General features: G+C 41.0%; 1 protein-coding gene across 1 annotated transcript; it reads left to right on the forward strand.

Moving 5' to 3' along the window:
* Window positions 1-552: 552 nt before the first annotated feature.
* LOC135510293 (mitochondrial adenyl nucleotide antiporter SLC25A24-like) lies at window positions 553-15,448 on the forward strand. Its single transcript, XM_064931109.1, has 10 exons — window positions 553-1,007; window positions 2,397-2,523; window positions 2,739-2,826; window positions 4,974-5,085; window positions 7,839-7,997; window positions 8,240-8,392; window positions 8,975-9,082; window positions 13,571-13,738; window positions 14,026-14,176; window positions 14,475-15,448. Exons 1-10 carry the CDS (start codon window positions 825-827, stop codon window positions 14,654-14,656), a joined length of 1,431 nt encoding a protein of 476 aa, XP_064787181.1. The 5' UTR covers window positions 553-824; the 3' UTR covers window positions 14,657-15,448.
* The last annotated feature ends 934 nt before the right edge of the window (window positions 15,449-16,382 follow it).

Here is a 16,382-nt window from a genome sequence, read left to right on the forward strand (position 1 = left end):
GTATATATTTCTAAAAACATAATTCCACTATGACATTATGGGGTATTGTGTGTAAGCCAGTGACAAACAACATCTCAATTTAATCAATTTTATATTCAGGCTGTACCACAACAAAATGGGGAAAAAGTCAAGGGGTGTGAATAGTTTCTGAAGGCACTGTTTTCAACAGGAAATGTCTCTGCACTCTTTACAGAGTAAGACAACGCCCCTAATAAATCGAATTCTATACAACGCAAGCCATTGTATATAGTATATGACTATTAAATAGGCCATCTCAGTTATAAAACACGTTAATAATAACATTGACAGATAAGGTTATTATCACACTACAGCCGCGCACAATTGGCCCAGCGTCGTCCGGGTTTGGCCGGGGTAGACCGTCATTGTAAATAATAATTTGTTCTTAACTGACTTGCCTAGTTAAATAAAGGTAAACATTTTTTTAAACTGTGCAAAACAGCCAGGGTCTCTCCGAGCATAGCTCAGTATGGGCAACTCCCCTCGCGTTGTTTGCCTCATTCCTTATTATACCACGCCCTCAATTTGACTGCAGCCTGGATGAGTGGATTTCAGGTTATTTGCTGGATATGCAGCAGTATTTGCAGGGAGTATGGAGCTGTGTAAGATCGTCGTCACACATTTCGTTTATCGTTATTTATCTTGTCGCGAACGGAGATAATTACAACGACCGACTGATTAAGACGACAGACCGCATACCAATGGCTATATTTTCCCAAGCTGTGGTTTTCAATATTGCTATGCATTCAACTTTCTGAAAAAGATAAGACAAGGCCCTATCTATTGCCTCTTTGCCAACCGCAACAATGTATCAGGTTATAAGAGGATTTATACTAACGGACTCCCGATGCTGGGATCCCGACAGTCAAAGGTCATACCAGGACCTGTTCGATAAACTGGACACCAACAAGGATGGGAAGGTGGATGTTGCCGAATTGAGAGCAGGCCTAACCGCAATGGGCATATCATTCCGCAAAGGTGCAGCGCAGGTAAATGCACATGCAATGAAGAGCCATTATGTTCTATTTCCAAGCAATCTATTCAGTTATTATTATACATAGCTCAGTGATTCAATTGGGAGAGGGACATTAGCCTGGGTCCCAGTTCGTTTTCTGCTCTTTTACCAACTCTTTATGGAATTGTCATGCAAAATATTGTCTTTACAATGACAACGGTGTAGGCAAAAGCACAAACAGATCTGGGACCAAGCTAGTGGGACATATAGGTAGCAATTAAATGAACATATGACATTCTCATTCCTTAGACTATTCATCCATTCACTCATATGTAGGGAATTTTCCTGTAGTATGCGCATGTGTCCTGTAAATATAACTTTATATAAACTAAGTACTGTTCTATCTAAACTTTAGTCTTCCAACCAGTTCCTCCCCTGTCACGTGTCATATCCAGGAGAGATAGAACAGTGCCTGGGGTTATCAGTGCAGGCATGGGCCTGTATCCACACATTCTCAGAGTAGAAGTGCTGATCTACACTCTTAGAAAAAAGGTCATCTCTAGAATCTAAAACGGTTCTTCGGCTGTCTCCATTGGAGAACCCTTTGAAGAACCCTTGTTTGTTCCAGGTAGAACCCTTTTGGTATCAAGTAGAACTGTTTTGGGTTCCATGTAGAACCTTTTCCACATAGGGTTCTATCTAGACCCAAAAATGGGTTTACCTGGAACCGAAAAGGGTTCTCCTATATAGGGACAGCCAAAGAACCCCTTTGGAACCCTTTTTTTCTAAGAGTGTAGAATTAGTTTAGCCTTTTAGATCATAATGAATAGGACTATATGGACAGATGAGGCCCTGATCCTAGATCAGCACTCCTACTCTATGCTTTGTGGACACAGGCCTGGGGCTGGTTTATCTTGCGGGACACACAGATCGGTTTCATCGTCAATATGACATCCACAGAATAGTTCATCACTTTCATCACTAGACTTTTCTGTCATCGATCAATGTTGCACTAGTTCTCAGAGAATTAGTCAACGCTGAGAACTAGTGCACCATTGGTCGAAGGAGAGAAAAGGCTACTTCCTCCACAGTACCAGGGAATGAAAAGAGATCTTTTGGTATCTGTTACCAGCTACAGTGGAACATCCCCATCCCATTGACTAAGTCATCTCCAGACAGTTTGAAATATTCATTACCGTTCAGTATTCAGTCACGTGCACAGCATGCTCTTGTAGCTCTACAGTTACATCAACTCTATAACAATACACAGTATAGGAATGTTATACAGTTCCTGTCTTTGTCAGGGTTTCCTGAGTCTTGTGTGATGAGTAACCTTGCAGAGTAGCTTACTTCATAGACAATGAAGGGTTAAACTTACTACAGTGAGGCAAATAAAATAACCCTCCCATTTGTGTCTACACAGAAAATTGTATCGTCCGGTGACAAAAACAAAGATGGAGGGCTTGACTTCAACGAGTTCAACAAATATCTGAAAGAGCATGAAAAGAAACTGCGCCTTACGTTCAAGAGCTTGGACAAAAACAACGACGGTATTATCATTTTTATATGAAATGTTTATTTCGATAGTTTAGAAGAAGAACAGTACATGATGAGACCTGTCAGAATGACACAATTCTCATATCAATGTAATAATATCACTGTTATAAAGCAACAAGGCATGATTGAACAAGCATCATACTTATCAGCATTTAGGTGCAGAATGTACTTAAACAACACATTGAAATGTTTCCATAATTTCCTCCAGGGCGCATCGATGCCTCTGAGATTAAGCAGTCCCTTGAAGAGCTGGGCATGGACATCACCCAGGAAGAGGCCCAGACCATCCTACAAAGGTTTGTCCTCATAAATCACTCATTGCTTGCATTTCGTACTCTAACCCAGGGCTGACAATAAATCGAATTTACATTGAAATCGCAATATTGACATGTGCAATATCCATATCGCAAGAGATCCATATCGCAATATTTGGAAACGCATCTCAGCCGTGGGTAATGTCCACTTTTATAGTTTACTCAGGTTTTTCTCCTCTTTCAGCTGTTTCCCACACACAACAAGCCCCGCTCCATGTCACTTAAGCTGTACAGTTCCTCCATGCTGTTAGATTTACTGTACATTTGCATGCGGTTCTGTTGAGTCAAATGCAGTCAACCGATTGGTCCAAACCAGAATGATGCTGCTTTCCACTTTGCTTCTTAATAGAAGTCATTCTATTAACAGTACCAGTCAAAAGTTTGGACGCACCTACTTATTCCAGGGTTTTCTTTATTTTTACTATTTTCTACATTGTAGAAAAATAGTGAAGACATCACAACTATGAAAAAAACCTGCATGGAATCATGTAGTAACTAAAAAAGTGTTAAACAAATCAAAATATAGTTTATATTTGAGATTCTTCAAAGTAGCCACCCTTTGCCTTGATGACAGCTTTGCATACTCTTGGCATTCTCTCAACCAGCATCATAAGTTAGTCACCTGGAATGCATTTCAATTAACAGATGTGCCTTGTTAATTTATGGAATTTCTTTCCTTCTTAATGTGTTTTAGCCAATCAGTTGTGTTGTGACAAGGTAGGGGGTATACAGAAGACAGCTCTATTTGGTAAAAGACTAAGTCCATATTATGGCAAGAACAACTAAAATAAGCAAAGAGAAATGACAGTCCATCATTACTTTAGGTCAGTCAATCTGGAAAATTTCAAGAGCTCTGAAAGTTTCTTCAAGTGCAGTTGCAAAAACCATCTCTCTTGGGGACCGCCACAGGAAAGGAAGACCCAGAGTTACCTCTGCTGCAGAGGACAAGTTCATTGGAGTTAACTGCACCTCAGATTTCCACCCAAATAAATGATTCACAGAGTTCAAGTAAGAGACACATCTCAACATTAACTGTTCAGAGGAGACTGTGTGAATCAGGACTTCATGGTCAAATTGCTGAAAAGAAACTAAAAGAAACACGAGCAATGGACCGGTGGAAATCTGTCCTTTGGTCTGATGAGTCCAAATTTGAGATTTTTGCTTCCAACCGCCGTGTCTTTGTGAGATGCATAGTAGGTGAACGGATGTTCTCCGCATGTGTGGTTCCGACCGTGAAGCATGGAGGAGGAGGTGTGATGGTGTGGGAGTGCTTTGCTGGTGATACGGTCAGTGATTTATTTAGAATTCAAGGCACACTTAACCAGTATGGCTAACACAGGATTCTGCAGCGATACGCCATCCCATTTGGTTTGCGCTTAGTGGGACTATCATTTGTTTATCAACAGGACAATGACCTAACACACCTCCAGGCTGTGTAAGGGATATTTGACCAAGAAGGAGAGTGATGGAGTGCTGCATCAGATGACCTGGCCTCCACAATCACCCGACCTCAACCCAATTGAGATGGTTTGGGATGAGTTGGACCGCAGAGTGAAGGAAAATAAGCCAAAAAGTCCTCCGCATATGTGGGAACTCCTTCAAGACTGTTGGAAAATAATTCCTCATGAAGCTGGTTGAGAGAATCCTAAGAGTGTGCAAAGCTGTCATCAAGGCAAAAGGTTGCCCACTTTGAAGAATCTAAAATATATTTTGATGTGTTTAACACTTTTTTGGTTACTACATGATTCCATATTTTTTTCTTTCATAGTTTTGATGTCTTCACTATTATTTTACAATGTGGAAAATAGTAAAAATAAAGAAAAACCCTTGAATGAGTCCAAACGTTTGACTGGTATATTATTCCAACAGTTTACCTAAGTGTTTAGATTGTTATCGCACATCAAATCACAATTCAAATATTTGATGAAAATATTTGCCCATATCGTGCAGCCCTACTCTAAGAATTTATATTAAACTAATCAACTAATCAGAAAACCATTGATTTGTTGAATCAGTGTTAGTGCTGGGCTGCAACAAAAGTAGTAAAGTTGGCTAAAGCAGATGCAGAATGGCAACCAGGCTAGTACTGTTACTATCCTGCTCTTTAACCTCATATCCTGCCTGTGCAGCATGGACATCGATGGTACCATGATGGTGGACTGGAACGAGTGGAGGGATCACTTCCTGTTCAACCCTGCCCATAACCTGAACGAGATCGTACGCTACTGGAAACACTCCACGGTCAGTGGGGTCACCCAGTCCTAGTGCGCACACACGTCACACACAAACACAGCACACACACGTCCGTCTCTTGAAGGAATGAAGGAACTTGATGGGTGTAAGCAACAATATGGGATAAAAACTCCTGTCCAATTTTTCAAATCAATTAAGGGCCATCAATAATTCAGATTGAGATAATGTTTGTGTCTGTCTTTGGGCCTTGTAATGGAAATGCATTGACCAACAGCCTCACCACAATGCTAAATAATAAGACACAGATTACCTAAAGCAGCCTCCAGATCAAGCAGTACAGTGAATGTAGGCCTTCTAGAATATTCTCTGTAACAGACGTTTAACTGTCAAACAGTGTGGAGTACAGTGCTGTTTCCACTTTGACTTTGACTTTTGACTTTCATCAGAAAATGTACTGTTTTTGCTTATCTCCAGCGGGGTTATCTTGCAAAGTTTATTTCTAGCAAATAGTGAGCGCCTTCCATAACATACTGTTGAGACTACCTGTTAAAAGGGTGTTACTGTTACTGCTTGTGTCACTGTTTGTGGTGGGATACAGATGTAGTATCTTCATTTGATCACTCTGTTACTGAGAATTCAAATGAGCTTCGTGATTTCCATAAATTCACTGAACACCTACAGTTCTCTCTCTCTCTCTCTCTCTCTCTCTCTCGCTCAAACGCTAAAGTACCAAACATAATAAATGTCCTACTACTGCGACATTCAAAGGTACAACTATGTCTCTGAAATGCAGCCATACACATCAACAACCTCTGTTATATATAGTTTAATTACACAAGATATATATTGTTCTCCACTACGATGTTCAAGTATATCCAAAATGGACCTAAACTAAAGCCTACAGTCGTGGCCAATTTTTTTTGAGAATGACACAAATAGTAATTTTCACAAAGTCTGCTGCCTCAGTTTGTATGATGGCAATTTGCATATACTCCAGAATGTTATGAAGAGTGATCAGATGAATTGCAATTAATTGCAAAGTCCCTGTTTGCCATGCAAATGAACTGAATCCCCCCAAAAATGTCCACTGCATTTCAGCCCTGCCACAAAAGGACCAGCTGACATCATGTCAGTGATTCTCTCATTAACACAGGTGTGAGTGTTGACAAGGACAAGGCTGGAGATCACTCTGTCATGCTGATTGAGTTTGAATAACAGACTGGAAGCTTCAAAAGGAGGGTGGTGCTTGGAACAATTTTTCTTCCTCTGTCAACCATGGTTACCTGCAAGGAAACATGTGCCGTCATCATTGCTTTGCACAAAAAGGGCTTCACAGGCAAGGATATTGCTGCCAGTAAGATTGCATCTAAATCAACCATTTGTCGGATCATCAAGAACTTCAAGGAGAGCGGTTCAATTGTTGTGAAGAAGGCTTCAGGGCGCCCAAGAAAGTCCAGCAAGCGCCAGGACCGTCTCCTAAAGTTGATTCAGCTGCGGGATCGGGGCACCACCAGTACAGAGCTTTCTTTAGGAATGGCAGCAGGCAGGTGTGAGTGCATCTGCACGCACAGTGAGGCGAAGACTTTTGGAGGATGGACTGGTGTCAAGAAGGGCAGCAAAGAAGCCACTTCTGTCCAGGAAAAACATCAGGGACAGATTGATACTCTCCAAAAGGTACAGGGATTGGACTGCTGAGGATTGGGGTAAAGTCATTTTCTCTGATATATCACCTTTCCAATTGTTTGGGGCATCCGGAAAAAAGCTTGTCCGGAGATGACAAGGTGAGCGCTACCATCAGTCCTGTATCATGCCAACAGTAAAGCATCCTGAGACCATTCATGTGTGGGGTTGCTTCTAAGCCAAGGGAGTGGGCTCACTCACAAGAGAGCAACTTCTCCCAACCATCCAGGAACAGTTTGGTGACGAACAATGCCTTTTCCAGCATGATGGAGCACCTTGACATAAGGCAAAGGTGATAACTAAGTGGCTCCGGGAACAAAACATTGATATTTTGGATCCATAGCCAGGAAACTCCCCAGACCTTAATCTCCATTGAGAACTTGTGGTTAATCCTCAAGAGGTGGGTGGACAAACAAAAACCCACAAATTCTGACAAACTCCAAGCATTGATTAAGCAAGAATGGGCTGCCATCAGTCAGGATGTGGCCCAGAAGTAAATTGACAGCATGCCAAGGCGGATTGCAAAGGTCTTGAAAAAGGGTCAACACTGCAAATATTGACTCTTTGCATCAACTTCATGCAATTGTCAATAAAAGCCTTTGACACTTATGAAATGCTTGTATTCCATAGTAACATCCGACAAAAATATCAGCAGACTTTGTGAAAATTAGTATTTGTGTCATTCTCAAAACTTTTGGCCACGTCTGTACTGTAGCCTATCAAAACTAATTTCCTGTTAGAAATTATCACTTAAAAAAAATCTATATTCTAATTGTCCTGCTGCAGGGTTATTTTATCCTTTGACAAAACTGGTCAAATGAAGATAATACATCTGTAGTAGGTGTTGGTAGACAGTTTCAGCACTGTATGAGAATTGACCTGCTGGTTGGGGAGGTAGCAGTCTGGTTAGGCCTTGGCACTGTATTGACCACATCTGTTACTTACTATAGCTCGAAGGTTTCTTATGGGCAATCTGATGAAGAATGGGAAGTTGGAACAACATGAAAGACCGACTGAACAGTTTACTATAATAATTATTACAAGAATACATTTATTGATCGTACAGAATTCCTGTCCCAGCAGTTTGGCACCTGTTCAAGCTAATATTTTTTATTCACCAGGTGCTGGACATAGGAGAGAGTATTGCCATCCCTGATGAGTTCACTGAGGAGGAGAAGACCTCGGGAGGCTGGTGGAAACAGCTGGCTGCCGGGGCGATGGCCGGGGCGGTCTCTCGCACAGGCACCGCCCCCCTGGACAGGGTGAAGGTCTTCATGCAGGTAGAGCACCGGAAAGGTTGTCACAGTCTGACCACTCTATGGAGGCCGAATGTAGACCGCTTTATATGATTTACCTTCTAACTATAACCCTTATCACAAACCTTACACATTTTGTTTTGAGTTTTTTTTAGGCCTACAACCCCTTACAAAGTGAAATGTTGGAGACATAGTGAAAAGAACTACAGGAATGCTACCTATCCATCAGTATTGTCTAATCTACAACGCCTGTGGTTGTGTTTCAGGTCCACTCCTCCAAGTCCAACCGGATCACCCTGTTGGGAGGATTCAAACAGATGATTAAGGAAGGGGGCGTGGCCTCACTATGGCGAGGGAACGGGATCAACGTGTTAAAGATCGCCCCTGAGACCGCTATCAAATTCATGGCCTACGAACAGGTTGGACACTGTTTCATATCTTTACTTTGATGGAGGTAGACAAAAAGAGGTTGACCTACAGAGAAAGACATAGTGACATATGGAAAGCTGGAAGAAATGAATCAAACGATAGTGAGGAAAGGAAACATGAATGAGAGAGGAAGACAGACAGCAATAGGGAAGACAGACAGAGAGAGAAAGAGAGGGAAGACAGACAGAGAGAGAAAGAGAGAGAGGGAAGACAGACAGACAGAGAGGGAAGACAGACAGATGGAGAGGGAAGACAGATAGAAAGAGAGTGAAGACGGACAGAGACGGGGAGGGAAGACGGACAGAGATGGGGAGACAGAGAGAGAAGACAGGAAGACAGATAGAAAGAGAGGGAAGACGGACAGAGATGGGGAGGGAAGACAGATAGAGAAGGAAGACAGCCAAAGTAAGAGAGGGAAGACAGACAGACAGGGAAGACAGACAGACAGAGATGGAAGACGGACAGAGCAAGAGAGGGAAGACGGACAGAGAAAGAGGGGGAAGGTGGAAGAAAGTGTAAATGTTGTGATAGTATCTCTGTGTTGTCTTCATGACGCATCTCTCACCTGTCAGTATAAGAAGCTGCTGACTCCAGAGGGAGAGAAGGTCCAGACCTACCAGAGGTTCATGGCTGGCTCTCTGGCAGGCGCCACGGCCCAGTCGTCCATCTACCCCATGGAGGTGAGACCACCCATTGTCACCTCCCAATGTCACTTTCAGGTCTCTGGTATTCATTTAATCAAGTATTCTATTAACATTCCAAAGACATTTCCGTCTTCTGCGGTCAATTTCATCACGTGTCATTCATGAAACATTTTGATCTTGGTGAGAGAGAAATGCAACTTCTCAGAAATACAGTGAGCTCCAAAAGTATTGACCGTGACACATTTATTTGTTGTCATTTTGGCTCTATTCTCCAGCATTTACAGTGACTATGAGGTTCAAGTGCAGACTGTCAACTTTAATTTGAGGGTTTTTCATCCATAACCGTACAGAACCTTTTAGGGGACCTAAAGTATTGGAACAAATTCACTTGTATGTGTATTAAAGTAGTAAAAAGTTAAGTATTTGGTCCAATATTCATAGCACACAATGACTACATCAAGCTTGTGACTCTACACATTTGTCTTGGTTGTGTTTCAGATTATTTTGTGCCCAATAGAAATGAATGGTAAGCAATGGTAAACAATGTATTGTGTCATTTTGAAGTCACGTTTACTGTAAATAAGATTTGTAAATACCCCCAAGACATGCTAACCTCTCACCATTACAATAACAGGGAAGGTTAGCATTTTATATCATACACCCAAGACATGCTAACCTCTCACCATTACAATAACAGGGAAGGTTAGCATTTTACATCATACACCCAAGACATGCTAACCTCTCACCATTACAATAACAGGGAAGGTTAGCATTTTATATCATACCCCCAAGACAAGCTAACCACTCACCATTACAATAACAGGGAAGGTAGCATTTTATATCATACCCCCAAGACAAGCTAACCTCTCACCATTACAATAACAGGGAAGGTTAGCATTTTATATCATACCCCCAAGACAAGCTAACCTCTCACCATTACAATAACAGGGAAGGTTAGCATTTTATATCATACACCCAAGACATGCTAACCTCTCACCATTACAATAACAGGGAAGGTTAGCATTTTATATCATACCCCCAAGACAAGCTAACCTCTCACCATTACAATAATAGGGAAGGTTAGCATTTTATATCATACCCCCAAGACAAGCTAACCTCTCACCATTACAATAACAGGGAAGGTTAGCATTTTATATCATACCCCCAAGACAAGCTAACCTCTCACCATTACAATAACAGGGAAGGTAGGATTTTATATCATACCCCCAAGACATGCTAACCTCTCACCATTACAATTACAATACATGCTAACCTCTCACCATTACAATAACAGGGAAGGTAGCATTTTATATCATACCCCCAAGACATGCTAACCTCTCACCATTACAATAACAGGGAAGGTAGCATTTTATATCATACCCCCAAGACAAGCTAACCTCACACCATTACAATAACAGGGAAGGTAGCATTTTATATCATACCCCCAAGACAAGCTAACCACTCACCATTACAATAACAGGGAAGGTAGCATTTTATATCATACCCCCAAGACAAGCTAACCACTCACCATTACAATAACAGGGAAGGTAGCATGTTATATCATACCCCCAATACATGCTAACCTCTCACCATTACAATAACAGGGAAGGTAGCATTTTATATCATACCCCCAAGACAAGCTAACCACTCACCATTACAATAACAGGGAAGGTAGCATTTTATATCATACCCCCAAGACATGCTAACCTCACACCATTACAATAACAGGGAAGGTAGCATTTTATATCATACCCCCAATACATGCTAACCTCTCACCATTACAATAACAGGGAAGGTAGCATTTTATATTATACCCCCAAGACATGCTAACCTCTCACCATTACAATAACAGGGAAGGTAGCATTTTATATCATACCCCCAAGACAAGCTAACCACTCACCATTACAATAACAGGGAAGGTAGCATTTTATATCATACCCCCAAGACAAGCTAACCTCACACCATTACAATAACAGGGAAGGTAGCATTTTATATCATACCCCCAAGACAAGCTAACCACTCACCATTACAATAACAGGGAAGGTAGCATTTTATATCATACCCCCAATACATGCTAACCTCTCACCATTACAATAACAGGGAAGGTAGCATTTTATATCATACCCCCAAGACAAGCTAACCACTCACCATTACAATAACAGGGAAGGTAGCATTTTATATCATACCCCCAAGACAAGCTAACCACTCACCATTACAATAACAGGGAAGGTAGCATTTTATATCATACCCCCAAGACATGCTAACCTCTCACCATTACAATAACAGGGAAGGTAGCATTTTATATCATACCCCCAAGACAAGCTAACCTCACACCATTACAATAACAGGGAAGGTAGCATTTTATATCATACCCCCAAGACAAGCTAACCACTCACCATTACAATAACAGGGAAGGTAGCATTTTATATCATACCCCCAAGACAAGCTAACCACTCACCATTACAATAACAGGGAAGGTAGCATGTTATATCATACTCCCAATACATGCTAACCTCTCACCATTACAATAACAGGGAAGGTAGCATTTTATATCATACCCCCAAGACAAGCTAACCACTCACCATTACAATAACAGGGAAGGTAGCATTTTATATCATACCCCCAAGACATGCTAACCTCACACCATTACAATAACAGGGAAGGTAGCATTTTATATCATACCCCCAAGACAAGCTAACCACTCACCATTACAATAACAGGGAAGGTAGCATTTTATATCATACCCCCAATACATGCTAACCTCTCACCATTACAATAACAGGGAAGGTAGCATTTTATATCATACCCCCAAGACATGCTAACCTCTCACCATTACAATAACAGGGAAGGTAGCATTTTATATCATACCCCCAAGACAAGCTAACCACTCACCATTACAATAACAGGGAAGGTAGCATTTTATATCATACCCCCAAGACATGCTAACCTCACACCATTACAATAACAGGGAAGGTAGCATTTTATATCATACCCCCAAGACAAGCTAACCACTCACCATTACAATAACAGGGAAGGTAGCATTTTATATCATACACCCAAGACATGCTAACCTCACACCATTACAATAACAGGGAAGGTAGCATTTTATATCATACCCCCAAGACAAGCTAACCACTCACCATTACAATAACAGGGAAGGTAGCATTTTATATCATACCCCCAATACATGCTAACCTCTCACCATTACAATAACAGGGAAGGTAGCATTTTATATCATACCCCCAAGACATGCTAACCTCTCACCATTACAATAACAGGGAAGGTAGCATTTTATATCATACCCCCAAGACAAGCTAACCACTCACCATTACAATAACAGGGAAGATAGCATTTTATATCATACCCCCAAGACATGCTAACCTCACACCATTACAATAACAGGGAAGGTAGCATTTTATATCATACCCCCAAGACAAGCTAACCACTCACCATTACAATAGCAAGGAAGGTTAGCCTTTTACATCATACACCCAAGACATGCTAACCTCTCACCATTACAGTAACAGGGAAGGTAGCATTTTATATCATACCCCCAAGACATGCTAACCTCTCACCATTACAGTAACAGGGAAGGTATCATTTTTGGGGGGTATGATATTTGTAGGTCTAACTTTCTCATTCAGAATTATCCGTAGTCATGGTAGCATCCACATTAATGTAGAAGTGTTTAGAAATATTATATTCTTATTTACAATAAAAGTGACTCCAAACTGACACAATACATTATTTACCATTCATTTCTATTTGGGTACAAAATAATCTGAAACACAACCAAAACAAACTGCAAACGCATCCAAAAAGTTACTAGAGTCACAAGCTTAATGTTGGCATTACGTGCTGTGAATATGGGACCAAATACTAAACTTTTGACTACTTTAATACACATATAAGTGAATTTGTCCCAATACTTTTGGTCCCCTAAAATGAGGTGACTGTGATGAAAATACCCTAAAATTAAAGGTGACAGAGTTTAAAAAAAGTGAATTTACATTATTAAGCAGTAGATGGTTTTATTAGTCAAATATTTATTTCAGTGCTGCTGGAGAGCTTTGACAGTAAATGTGATTTTTGTATGTCCATTGTTTTTCATCTTCCATCAATAAAGTAGTAACATATACATGTTGATTGTCATGTATAACCTCAGTCATTGTATCATTTAAAATCCAAAGTGCTTGAATACAATGGGTCCTGTGTGGCTCAGTCGGTAGAGCATGGCGCTTGCAAAATAACCACCCATATAAAAGTAGTGGCTCCAGCCGTCACAAAAGCGTCTGTCACTGTCCCAATACTTTTGGAGCCCACTGTATCTTGAGCGTAAAAATGTTTAAACAAGAGTGCAAATCTTTGTGTTGCTACTATGTATTCATGACAAATAAGCTATGTAAATAGGCTCAAACTTCTGTCCCGCTAGATAGTGGCATTAGATGGCACACCAGTCATTTTGGCTTCTCGTAAAGCAGTGCATTTACACGGTTACTCGCCCTCTCTGTTTCCTCTTTTTAGGTCATGAAGACCAGACTGACTCTGGGGAAAACTGGGCAGTATAATGGAATGTTTGACTGTGCCAAGAAGATTCTGAGGAAAGAGGGCATCAAAGCCTTCTATAAAGGCTACACTCCCAACATGATCGGCATCATTCCCTATGCTGGCATCGACCTAGCTGTTTACGAGGTCTGCAGGCTGAGGATTCATATCACTGAGTCAATGCTATTCCTCATTACAGTAACACAATGCTTTACAGTTCACTGACATGTATTGCTAAAACAGAGAATTCCATCATCTTACAAGTTTTTCAGGACTTAAGAATTAAATCCAGTGAATCCACTGAATTGCGTTTGTCTAAATGAGGGAAGACTTACAGCACTGTGACCACTGTCTGAACACAGATTACCTGTGGTGGCTGTCTCATCCCTAAATGATCCTTGTTGATTGCCCCACTCTGTGTTTGTGTACCCTAGAGTCTGAAGAATGCCTGGTTGTCCCGCTATGCCAAAGACACGGCCAACCCTGGCATCCTGGTGCTGTTAGGATGTGGCACCATCTCCAGCACGTGTGGCCAGCTGGCCAGCTACCCCCTCGCCCTGCTCCGCACACGCATGCAGGCGCAGGGTAATGCATGGCAATCAAAATGCATCTGTTACTACTTTATTGATTCAAGACGAAAAACAATGGACATACAAAATTCACCTATTTACTGTCAAAGCTCTCCAGCAGCACAGAAATAAATATTTGATGAATAAAACCATCTGCTACTTAATCATAAAATACATTTTTTTACTCTATGGTAAAACAGAGATCACCTGATTGCCATGAGAGAGAAACTAAGTGCCAACCTGAGGTAGTAAGTGTGAACAAACTAACCTTTTATTTTACTCCTGCGTCCTTTCTTTCACTATCTGTTTCACAGCAACTCTGGATGCGTCAGACAAGTCCACCATGAGTGGGCTAGTGAAGGGGATCCTGGCTAACGAGGGGTTCTTTGGACTCTACCGGGGTATCCTGCCCAACTTCATGAAAGTCATTCCTGCTGTGAGCATCAGCTATGTGGTCTACGAATACATGAAGACCGGCCTGGGGATCTCAAAATGAGGATTGATCCATCTCCGAATGATGCAGGGATCGTGAAATAGGTTGTTAGATCGTTAGATCTTTTAGACAGTCAACCAGATTTGTGTTGCACATAGACTTCTATGTTCCCGCGTAGCCAAACATCGAGATCATGTTCGCTCTGCGAGCCTCGCAAGGAGAAGCTAAGGCTAGTTCAAACTGGGCCATATCAGTAAACTCCAAAAATGACATTCACCCCTTTAACGCACAGCGATATGAGACATATCCAACACAAAAGATGGTGCAATATAACTGAGAAGAACTGCATTATGGGTCTTACACTGTATAAGGGGAAAGGAGAAGGTATTCAGGTGAACACTGTTGAGAGCTTTGTCTAAAGTATTTTCTGTTCTTCTGTAATATGAAGTACTCCATGTGCACGTAAGCGATTATATTATTATTGAAGTGTGCCTTACCCTCAGTTAAATATCATAACTGTATATTTTATTTGGTTGTTTTTTATTGATGTTTTTACACTTTCAGTGTAATTTACAACAGCCTCAATGCTATGTTTTTCATGTGTTTTTCCCCCATATGTATTTCCATTGTTGTTCTTGACTGTTAAGCTGTATCCCTAGCAAAATATTTATACTTACAAACCTGCATGCAAATATTGCCTGTCAATCATGAATGGAGCTGAGGGAAAGTCTTAAAAACAGAAATTCAATCTGCTAATACTGGAATTCAGAATAATCCCACCTGTGACACACACACACACACACACACACACACACACACACACACACACACCTGCAGTTCAATACACACACACACACACACACAATGCACACACACACACACACACACAGTTCAATGCACACACACACACACACACACACACACACACACACACACACCTGCAGTTCAATGCACACACACACACACACACACACACACACACACACACACACACACACACACACACACACCTGAAGTTCAATGCACACACACACACACACACACATGTGCATGCCATGCACGCAGTTAACATTTAGAGTTAGACCAATTGTTATTATGTTGCCTCAATGTCTTAATTATGTTTGAGTATGTAATACTATTATACCTGAATTGATTGACATTGTGAGCGATGTATGAATGTTCTCACTGAGCTCACAAAACCTAGACTGACAGAAAAGCAATGCATGTGTTATGGGTCAATACAAGTGTTTACAGACAGTTGTCCAATAATCAATGTTGACAATGGAAAGGATTGGAGTGCTCCCATTGCAAAGGCTAAACCTCTATCTCAATGCTGTGTGCATGGCGCCATCTAGAGGGCTTACAACAAACGCAGTGCAAGTTTGTGAATGCAGTGTCCGCAAATGATGAAATTGAAATGTGTCATTTCTAGATTATTCAAACTTCTTTTGACGTAATCGATCGAACGCGATGAAATTGTTTGAAATAAAACAAAACAGAAAACAGTGTTCCCAGAACTTTTATTTCTAGGCTATAGAGCTGAGGAGGGCTACTGCTACTACAAATGGTAAGTGGATGTTTATCATGTTCTTTCAAAAATATAATACGTTTTTAAAGGCTCTGGCTATTTGTATAGGAGAAACCCTCGGTTAACCCACATGTTGTGTTCGTTTCATGTGAATTAATTCCGTGTTCCTGGTACAAAATGGCCGCCCCATTATAGCTGATTATAAATCCATAATAATACATATATTATCATATTATCAATACATATATTGTGTTAGATCTT

Source organism: Oncorhynchus masou, chromosome 3 (genome assembly GCF_036934945.1).
Source record: "Oncorhynchus masou masou isolate Uvic2021 chromosome 3, UVic_Omas_1.1, whole genome shotgun sequence".
Lineage (NCBI taxonomy): Eukaryota > Metazoa > Chordata > Actinopteri > Salmoniformes > Salmonidae > Oncorhynchus > Oncorhynchus masou.

Excerpts from the sequence above, each read along its gene's own strand:
- LOC135510293 (XM_064931109.1), top strand. The coding sequence starts at position 825 with ATGTATCAGGTTATAAGAGGATTTATACTAACGGACTCCCGATGCTGG. Across the intron at positions 9,083-13,570 it reads CGTCCATCTACCCCATGGAG|GTCATGAAGACCAGACTGAC; the intron begins GTGAGACCACCC and ends TCCTCTTTTTAG. Across the intron at positions 14,177-14,474 it reads CACACGCATGCAGGCGCAGG|CAACTCTGGATGCGTCAGAC; the intron begins GTAATGCATGGC and ends TCTGTTTCACAG.